Source organism: Pestalotiopsis fici, assembly GCF_000516985.1.
Source record: "Pestalotiopsis fici W106-1 unplaced genomic scaffold PFICI_Scf_12, whole genome shotgun sequence".
NCBI classification, from domain to species: Eukaryota; Fungi; Ascomycota; class Sordariomycetes; order Amphisphaeriales; family Sporocadaceae; genus Pestalotiopsis; species Pestalotiopsis fici.
Window position 1 is genome coordinate 1,858,660 of NW_006917102.1, and position 9,723 is coordinate 1,868,382.

Genomic DNA, 9,723 nt, shown 5'->3' on the forward strand with positions numbered 1-9,723 from the left:
AAAAGACGCGAGGTGAAGTTGAATGGACGGTGGACAAAGTTCGGTTGGCTGGGTTGGAGGCCTGTCGTTCGCTACGCTATGCTACGGGAAACGATGTGGTAGAGTCGAGGTCGAGATCAAGGTCATGGCGTGCACTGCTCAGTCCGTTGTCACTCTCCTCACTTTGTCTGCCTCTTCCTGTCTGTCGCCCTGCTGGGGGATGTGGTCTTTTGGGGACAATGATAGGTGTGTGTAGGCCGAGCCGTGTGGTGTTAAGGCAGGTAAGGTAGGTAGGTAGTCAGCGGAGGTAGGCAAGTACCAGAGGCAGGCATGTATATGCACTCTCTACATTACCTCCTCTAGGTAGGTAGGTCAAGGTACATTAGGTGCTCCTCCTAGCGGGCAAGGCAGGCTTTGATCCATTAATTTGCGTTGCTTACCCAAGTAGACTTTGGGCTTTTTGGGCCTGGACGGACGCTGTGGCCCTTGCTTTGCGTGATACTGGGTACCCAAGCAAGAGAAAAAATTGGTCGATCCCTTTTGGGACTTTTCAACTCACTGATTGAGAGTTCCAGTCCTTGACTTGCCGGTCAGGGCTTTGCTTCAATGGTTTCCATGCCTCTCTTCTTTTCCTGTCTCAACCCTCCAAAAGGTCGAGTGTTCCCTCCCCTCGCTATCTCACTATCTACCTCACATAGACACTAAGGCCCTTCTGCCTTTAGCGCATTAGTGCAATTAAAGGCGCCCAAACTGACGGCCAAACACCCCTGGGACTGTCACGTGCAGACGGGTTTGGTAGGACCTTTAGTGGCGTCAAACGTCCGCGCTTCAAGTGAGTCTAGCTCTATCCGGCTCGGGCACCCGCTCCCCTCTCAACGTCCTTCAATACAACTTCAGGCGATGCTCGGGCGAGCAGCCCCGGCATTCCGCAAGCTTCAATATTTTTCAGGACCGGTCCGTGAGACAGAATGCCCAGGCTCATCAGTCTTGGAGCTGTCGGGATTGGTATGGGCTGCTGCCCGAACTTGATACAGCAGACGACGTACAACGTTATGTAACTGACCGCTGTTGAAGATCCTGCGGGTCGGAGGCTGAACATTGAGATCTCCGCTTTGGATACTCCCTCCCTTCTTTCTTCGCTTCATTCTACGCGATTCCAGTCAAAAAGTCAAAAGTTATGCATTTTCACTTTTGCGCAGTGGAGTTTCGCATCGACGGGGGGCGTTTGAATAATGTATGGCGTTTTCCAGAAAAATACCGTCAAAGCCTGAGTTGACCCGGGCGCTTGGGCGAGTCCAGATCTCAAATTAGAACATCAATCGATCTAGCGGAGCGGGTAAGCAATCAAGATGGATGTGTATGTACGTACATACGTACTACGTACTTGCATTGAATTATATTTGATTGTGCTACTACACAATTGCATCTCACTCCAAGAAACTCAGGGGCAATGGCACGTTGTCTGTCCGAATACGGACAGAGCACAGTGACATTTCAATCTCTACATGCCAGGCTCTCGCCATTATTATTGAGTCCCAATCTATAGCGCCGACTTTTAACTCTCAGGGGTAAATGTAGATGGATGGACCATCGGCCGCCTCAATGTTCACCTTCTCGGACATCCTACAGACCGACCGATATGAGCCGCACCGGGTCTTTTGCAGACACAAGGAATTATGTTCATATCACGGCAATGACCCGCGACTGGACATGGCTGCTACATGCACAGCTCGACAAGTGTTGCTCGATACATATCCAGTCCCGTTTCTGCATAAATTCATAACATATAATCTGCGATTCACTTTTTTTTTTCCCCCCCTTCCTCCCTCCCCTAACAGCCTCACTTTCAGCCCAACGACGATGTTTTACCCACGTCTAGTCTCTACTTACAAGTGCCCCCAGTACCCAATAGCGCTAGGCCTGTTGCAACAAATGTGGTGTTCAATGCCTCTCGAGTATCTTCCCCAAGGGACGGGAACGTCTAAACGTTGCGGCTCGCGTCTTTCATTCTGTCTTATGCTGTCACTACTCTCACTCACCTAGCTGTGCTTAAAACATAATGTGGACGCTGTCACCAAGCTGCATGAAACCTAATATTTGGATGCCGCTAGCCATGCGAACCGAGGTATATTTGTACGTCACGGCCCGCGACGAGAAGGCAGAGCGACTCATTCGACTTGTCACCACTATTGGCTCGGCTCGAGCCGACATATATTGAACGCTCTTTGCTGTTTCTGAGAGTTCAAGATGGTCTCAATGGAGCGTGTCAGCATATTATCTGCTTCGATGTGATCGGCCGTGTAACATCCGTGGCTCCGTCATCGTCATCCGACCCCGATATAACCCAACCAAGTATTATACACACTCGATTGATATGCATGGGACAGAATGGATCCATGATCATGCAAGGTAAAAGGTCGGGTCACGATGTAGTGTTTTCTTCCATACACATTCCAGAAACAGTGTCTCGTGCTACGGCACTTGGAGTAGAGTGGTTCCCCACCCTCCCAACTGTTTGTCAGGTCTGTCCCCCTCATGCGACCCGTGGTTTATTGTCAAGATTGCCAGTGCAACCAATTGGAGCCTCGTTGCATTGAAATGAGCCTCATTGTCAACCCCAATTGTTCTTGCAGCTGATCTTACGGATGCAGATATCGTACATTCTCAGATTGTTCTCGGTATCTAATTTCATCCCCGGTTCGTCCTTGCTCCGGGGACAATATTGTCTATTCGCACCAGTCTGTCTACTCCTGCGGTACCATTGAGCAACTGTCATTACACCACTAGAAGCGTAGTACAGATTACCTTGATGTACTTTTACTTGACTCGGGGCAGTACTGAGATAATCTTTGCAATATCTCACAGTCAGACGAACAAAGCAGAGTCGACAAGCGATTGAATGAACTGCCAAAAGTCGAGGTAAACAACTCACCGTGTTTTTCAATCCCAAAGATCCATTACCAGAGGACTTGGGTATTACTTCCAACGTCCATATATTTCATCACAGACCAAATCTGTCATCCAGGATTGTTCTCATTGGTGTTTGATATCAATGAATCAGAATGAGTTTTCGTGAATCAACATATGTCGGCTGTGCTTACCCTTTGCATTCCAAAATTGAACAGGGAACATTCTCTTGGCCTACCTAGGTAAGTAGGTCCGAGCTCATCTTTTGCTAAGAGGCCAAAACAATCAAGTCGCCAGACGTTCATCCGGCCTGCTGCATCGTAGGCGAATATATATATTTACATGTCGTGTATCTATACCCTGGGGAGAGGTGAGATCCGAAGATCCGCGCTATGGTCGAGTCAGCCCACCCGTCCTCTCCCCACATAATCGTGACACCCGAGCTGCAAACTACTGCAGTCGGTTTGTCTACATTAAGGTTAGGTTCGTGATATGTTGGAGTCGTTCCCTGTCATTGCTTGCATACATACCATTGCTTCTCTTTCTCTCTCTCTCCTTTTATCCCGGGGGTTGATCACAGGGTCTTTTCTTGAATGAACACTGGGCAACACACAGACAAACCAAGCCAACGTCCCTTCCTTGTACTTGTTTTTCTTTTCTTTCTTGCCTCTTTTCACCTCGTCACCAGATCCGCGTGTTCGGCAACGTCTGAAACATGCCAGCCTATCCCAGAGACCATATGAAGCGTATATAACCACCACAATTATATCAACCTGCGGGCATTATTATTCTGCGCACATCAAACATTCTCTATTCGTTCTAGAGCGTATACAAATCCTTGTGCAATACACGCCAGTCCTTCTCCATGGCAACCCGCCTCTTCCTAGCATTGGTCTCATGGCTCGCAGCAGTACAGGCTACTACGCCGCAATCCTGCTGGAGGGATACGGAATGCAGTGGCCCAGATGATGCCGCATTTCCTGGTAAATGGGAGCAAAATATCTTTGCTCCCGCGTCCAGAACAGTCTCTCCCGTGGCATTCCTTGAAGGCTCAGGCCTTGAAGCAATCGACGCGTCAACTACCACTTTGCAATTGGACGATGTCACCCTGCCCAGTGTCATTGCCGATTTTGGTTTCGAGGTGGGAGGGATTTTGACAGTTGAATACACTGTCAGGTCAGTGCACGGCAGCAACGCGATTGGGATGGCCTTTACAGAGGCCAAGGACTTTGTAGGACCCAACTCGGACAGCACGACTGGCATCTTTTCCAGGCCAGAGGGCGCCATCTACGCAAACATCTCGGAGAAGGGCGACTTCATCTACGTCATGCCCGATGAGTACCTTCGGGGTGGATTTCGGTACTTGACGCTCTTTTTGCAGCCAGGGAGCGTGTCCATTGAGATCCGCAACATTTCCCTCGAGATTGCCTTCCAGCCGACGTGGGCCAACCTGCGGGCTTACCAGGGATACTTTCACAGCAGTGACGAGCTGCTCAACAGGATATGGTACAGCGGCGCGTATACGCTGCAGACCGACGCCGTTCCCCCGTCTACCGGCCGAGCATGGCCCGCGCCTGAGACAGCGTGGCAGAACACTGGATATCTTGGCCCGGGAGACACGATTCTGACCGATGGGGCGAAGCGCGATAGAACTGTCTGGTGAGTTGTCAAACCTTGGACGATAAAACTTCATGCATGGCTGATTACTTGCAGGCCTGGTGATCTTGGTGTGGCGGTTCCGGCTTCGTTTTACAGCACGGGTGATTTGCAGTATGATTCCTTGCACGCGTTTATTCGTGTCACCACTCACACTTTCCGATAGGAGCACAAGGTACGGGTTGCAATCGCTGTACAATAACCAGGTTGGTACAACATGCCTTTCCCGTAAGCCACATGCCTCAACATCTGACTTCTTATAGAATGCACAAACTGGCGAGCTGCCGTTCTCGGGCACTCCCTTGTCGGCCACGCATTGCATGTCGTACCACATGTAGGCAAACGCTGTCGCCATCCCGTATGTCCCAAAATAACTAATTCCTATCAGGTGGACCATGATTGGCACGTATAACTATGTATTTTACTCTGATGAGGTAGATTTTCTGACGCATAATTGGGACAAGTGTAAGTTCAGACGACGAAATTGTCCTTGATTTTGAGGTGCTAACATGGTACCAACTCAGATAAATTCGCCATGTCATATGCTATTAGCCAAATCGATAGCACAATCGGGCTCATAAAAAGCGACAGCCCCGACGCCGACTGGGGTCGATTTTGGGCGAATGGCACCTTGACCTCATTACAAGCTATTTTCTACCGGACATTAGTCACGGGCGCTCAGCTCGCTGACTGGGCAGGCGATACGACAGGTCTAGGCGTGAATTGGCTGCAGCAGGCAGAGGAAATCCAGTCCCTCACTAATGAAATCAATTGGGATCCCTCGGTGGGAGCCTTTTTCGATGTGACGGAAAGACCAAATATCCATCCTCAAGACGGCAACTCCCTGGCGGTGTACTTTGGCATTGTCAATGCCTCGTCTGCTGCAGCATCCAGCATATCTGACTACCTTGCGCACAATTGGACGCCCATTGGCGCCGAGTGTGAAGAGCTTCCTGGCGAGATATCGCCTTTTATCTCGTCCTTTGAGATCCAGGCACACCTGTTGACCGGCAACACCCAACGAGCCCTTGACTTGATCCGTAGCTCCTGGGGCTGGTACCTTGACCATCCCAATGGCACCCAGAGCACAATGGTTGAAGGCTATCTGATCAATGGCACGTGGGGCTATCGGTGGAATGCAGGCTATCAAAACGACTTTTCGTACACGTCGCACTCGCATGGATGGGCTACAGGCCCGGTGACTGCCCTGACGGAGCGTGTATTAGGCCTCAGCATCACTGGCCGAGCCGGCAAATCGTGGAGGCTAGCTCCGCAGCCGGGAGACTTGACCCATGTGGAGGGTGGATTCACGACGAAGCTGGGCAAGTTCAGTGCAAGCTGGACCAAGCAGCATGACGGGTCGATTGCTCTCGACTATGACGCCCCCCACGGCACGACTGGCGAGGTCGTTGTGCAATCCAGTGTGACCAATGTCACGGTACGCAGCTTGGAAAGCAGGGTAAAGAGAGGAATGTTTGAAATCGTCGATGACAACAATGGCGGAAAGACGCTTCTCATCAGGAGTGGCGGAGGTCGGCATAATATCGTCCTTCGCTGAAAAAGAAGGCCTGCACATGCTGCTTGGCCTTTTGTTTGTCTTGGGCGCATACGTAAATTTGTTTTTTTCAGCTTATATCTGTATTTCAGATATGTCTAATGAATATACCCAAGTGAGTACATGAGGAACATCATCTCATGAGCAGTCGTGCCAATTTCTTTGGAACCCCTTGCCACTATTAGGCTTGGTTTTGACGTATCTGAATTGAGTGACTGGAGTGGCAACATACCTGGGCATCCGCTTTAGACACATTGTTCGTCTCTGCACAATGCAAAACGTCCACGAAATATCTCTGGTCGTGGGCAAGACGAGATTTGACGTAGAAACCACCATCCGGGCGAGGGCTGCCTGCGTCACTAGATCTTAGTCTTACACTTGTTCGAGTGCATTAGGCTCCTTGAGTAGGTTCGTTCGCATAATTGAGCTCATCTTCCTCCTCAACCTTTCTCTTTCCCCAGAATCCCTTTCCATAACTAACACAAATCTCCTCGCCCTTGGCAATCCCCGCAGCACCATCGGCCTTGCCCTTGCCCTTGCCCAAGACGGCCTTCTTCCCAGCCGGCAGCACAAAGACACCCATGCACTTTTGCCCGACGCGCGGATCCCAGCACTCGCGAAACTCTGCATTGGGCCGGGCGCGCACGCCGCGGTAGTCATTAACGAAGCGGGCCTCGTTGCCAGCGGCGGCGGCGTCGACGGCCACCTCGGCCTCGCGGTCCAGCCAGAGATCGTAGTCGCTGGCCTCGTGCGCCGCGCAGTGCGGCGGCGCGGCCGAGTGCACGATGCCGTAGTACGGCAGAATGAGGGATCCCGGCGCCAAGGGCCGCGAGGCAAAGAGCCCGGCTTGCCCGTTGGCTGGGTGTCCTGGGTCTGCAATGGGGGTGATGCGGACCAGCGTCGAGGGACCCCGGGGTAGACTGAGTGGGACCTCGGTGGTTAGGTCTGCTGGTCGCGTCCTGAGCGCCGTTATTTGGTGTTTGCTGAGATGCGCTGCGTGCGAGGGCTGGGAGAGGTAGGGTAGGTTTGCCGGCCAGTTTGCTGGCGTTGGATTGGCATTTTTGCCCATTTCAATATTTTCCTACCGAATTGATGAATCTCGATGACAAAGAAGCAGATCAACTAGTGTTTCGTAACGTTTGGTGTTGAATATACAATCTATGGTTGGTGTTTGGTGTTCCTGTGGATTCGAGACTTGCCAGCCGCAGCTTGGGGGATTTTCTAGCCAAGTCCGTCTGCTGCCAGCTGCAATCGCTCAATATACTGGGATGTTCGAAATGACCGCAAGCAGTTCCGTGTTACAAGACAGGAGCATCAGACACTGCCATATAATTAGTTAATGAAGTCTATAAAAACCAAAAAGTAAATAATTCAAGAGATGCTGTGAGGTAAGTAATATTTGGTGCCCCGAAGCGCTTACAAAGCTTGAAGCTGTCATTTTGGTTGCCGACGGATAAAACTTCACGACAGTCCCGGTTTCCTTGACAATGAAAGCTTTCCAAAATACAGGTAGTTTGTATTACTAGCAAGAACTGGTGATACGACATTTTGCTCAAGATGTTACTGCCAGGTTTGGGTTGTACTTGCTCAAATAGCATCAAAGGTTCTCTGTAGGAAAGTGTGATTGTTCTCGGGGTGCCGCCATGATTTATTGATGTCCTACCGTCACCTCGGAGTTCATCTTCAGTTACCATCTTCATATCACTGTCAGAGATCGCTCATCTCAGCGTCAAACAAAGCAGAATCATTTTGGTACTACACTCAAGCAAACCACTTTGTCATTTATTTGCCATGGACGACCCTATTGGCCACATCCAGCTCACTCTCGACGCCATGGAGGCCTGTCAAAATGCCTTGGTGTGTAGCCTTAGCTGCCTCGAGTTCTTTTACAATCACAGTACAGACTCAGCCTCCTCCATCAATTACTCCGAGTCCACCGATCGCCATATAACAAACACCTTAGACTACCTACATTCCACTGGTGCCTACCTTCAGGCTTCTCTAGAGTATATCGAGATCTCCCATCAGGATGATGACAAGTCCAGCATCTTGGAGGCCATCAAGAGTTTCAGTGCAATGCTGGAAAAGATTGAGTTGATCGACAAGTGAGTTTTCTTTTCTTTCTTTTTTTTTTTTTTACCCTCCTTCTCGTTCTGCAACTCCAGATTTGCCGAGCTGCTTGCAGTCAGTCGTACTGATGCCATGTTTAGGAAGTTTTTTGATTTAGCGATGATTAAAGAGAGAAGACGAGCAACCGAGACTGCTAAGGAGAGGGAAGCAGCTGAGGGTGAAAGCCAAAATCCTCAGCATCAAGACTTGGACTCTGCCGCCGACCGCCCCGAGAATATCGATTGAACCCAGAGCTGGAACAAATAAACTGTGTCCTCGCCCAGCGCTTTCTCATATACGAGGTTTCTGGAAGATGATATTTGAAGGGTGACATGGATGCAGATACCTGGTGTCCAAGCAGGATCACCGTGTACGGTTATGGGTGTGCACCTTTTTTGCGCTCATGCATTCGCTATCAGATGGAATGAGTATGAGGACTAGACAAGACGTGTATTGTATCCAGACTCGTTATGGTATACATGCAAGAGTATAAATACTAATGCTCTTTGTCTTCTCCTTTGCTATTATTCCAACTTTGTGGTTTTACTTGTGCCTTGTCTAAATATGCCTCCATCTAATGCTTCGGCTGGATGGTAGCACTACCAACCTTACCATCAAAACATGAGTTAGGTACCCAGCTGACGTCACTGATTCTATATTGGCGATACCGTTCTTTCCGTCGTATCAAGCAGGTTTGGGAAGTGACGATGCAACATTCCCGGTGCTTACATAACAGCCCGGATTCGGTCTATACCTTCCGTGCATGTGTATGTACTATATACAGCAACAACACTTTGACGACCAAAAAGACAAAACGCCAAAAATCATCGCGATACCCGTCACATGCACCAAAAAGAAGGTCCGCCTGGGGATCGAACCCAGAATCTCCTGATGTCAACTGATTACAACTCTTTATGGAAAGGAGTAGATCGTAGTCAGACGCAATGCCAATTCTGCCAACGGACCGATGACCAAGCGCTGAATTGCTTCAATGCTTGTTGAAAAAATCTTGAATTGTTAGAGTCTATAATGCAGAAATTTTCACGAATAAGCGGAGCTTGGAGCGGAGCGGCCGGGTCGGAAATGGAGTCGGTGAGGCCCCGGTTTTTGACAAATAGTTGGCGCTTTTTTGCCTGGAGCAGGGCACATGTGGCAGGGCAAGTTTTTCTTCTGCTCAGGCTCGTCAGGGTTGCATGGTCTATTGCGCGGTCTAAAATGTAGAGCTAGGACTTGGGGCACTATAAATGTGGTGGGGAAAATGGTACACTTAATGTGCATCTAGTTGGGACTTGGAAGTGGTTGGTGACGAGAGTCTTCCCAAGTCACCTTTTTGCCGTGTCCGTGACGTTTCCAACATCCTCTGATCAATATTTGCAACTGGCTGTCCGTCATTTGAATTTGTAATATAGCCGTGATGTTTCTGTCTCAGTAGTCCCTGCTTTGCTTCAAGGGCTGGTGGCTAGTGAAAAGAAATTGGGAATAGACCACCATTATGGCAATGCAAAGGAATTCTCTTC

At 49.8% G+C, this 9,723-nt stretch overlaps 3 protein-coding genes across 3 annotated transcripts; 2 read left to right on the top strand and 1 right to left on the bottom strand.

Annotated features, from left to right (window-relative positions):
* Positions 1 to 3,751: 3,751 nt before the first annotated feature.
* On the top strand, positions 3,752 to 6,100 carry PFICI_14303 (uncharacterized protein; the record flags this gene model as incomplete). Its single annotated transcript, XM_007842884.1, has 6 exons — positions 3,752 to 4,545; positions 4,600 to 4,656; positions 4,709 to 4,748; positions 4,806 to 4,876; positions 4,931 to 5,007; positions 5,067 to 6,100. 6 exons carry the CDS (start codon positions 3,752 to 3,754, stop codon positions 6,098 to 6,100), a joined length of 2,073 nt encoding a protein of 690 aa, XP_007841075.1.
* Positions 6,101 to 6,488: 388 nt separating this feature from the next.
* On the bottom strand, positions 6,489 to 7,166 carry PFICI_14304 (uncharacterized protein; the record flags this gene model as incomplete). Its single annotated transcript, XM_007842885.1, has 1 exon — positions 6,489 to 7,166. The coding sequence occupies one exon, from the start codon at positions 7,164 to 7,166 to the stop codon at positions 6,489 to 6,491; it is 678 nt and encodes a 225-aa protein (XP_007841076.1).
* Positions 7,167 to 7,888: 722 nt separating this feature from the next.
* PFICI_14305 (uncharacterized protein) lies at positions 7,889 to 8,452 on the top strand (the record flags this gene model as incomplete). The annotated part of the gene is made up of 2 exons (XM_007842886.1): positions 7,889 to 8,202; positions 8,308 to 8,452. The coding sequence occupies 2 exons, from the start codon at positions 7,889 to 7,891 to the stop codon at positions 8,450 to 8,452; spliced, it is 459 nt and encodes a 152-aa protein (XP_007841077.1).
* Between the last annotated feature and the right edge of the window lie 1,271 nt (positions 8,453 to 9,723).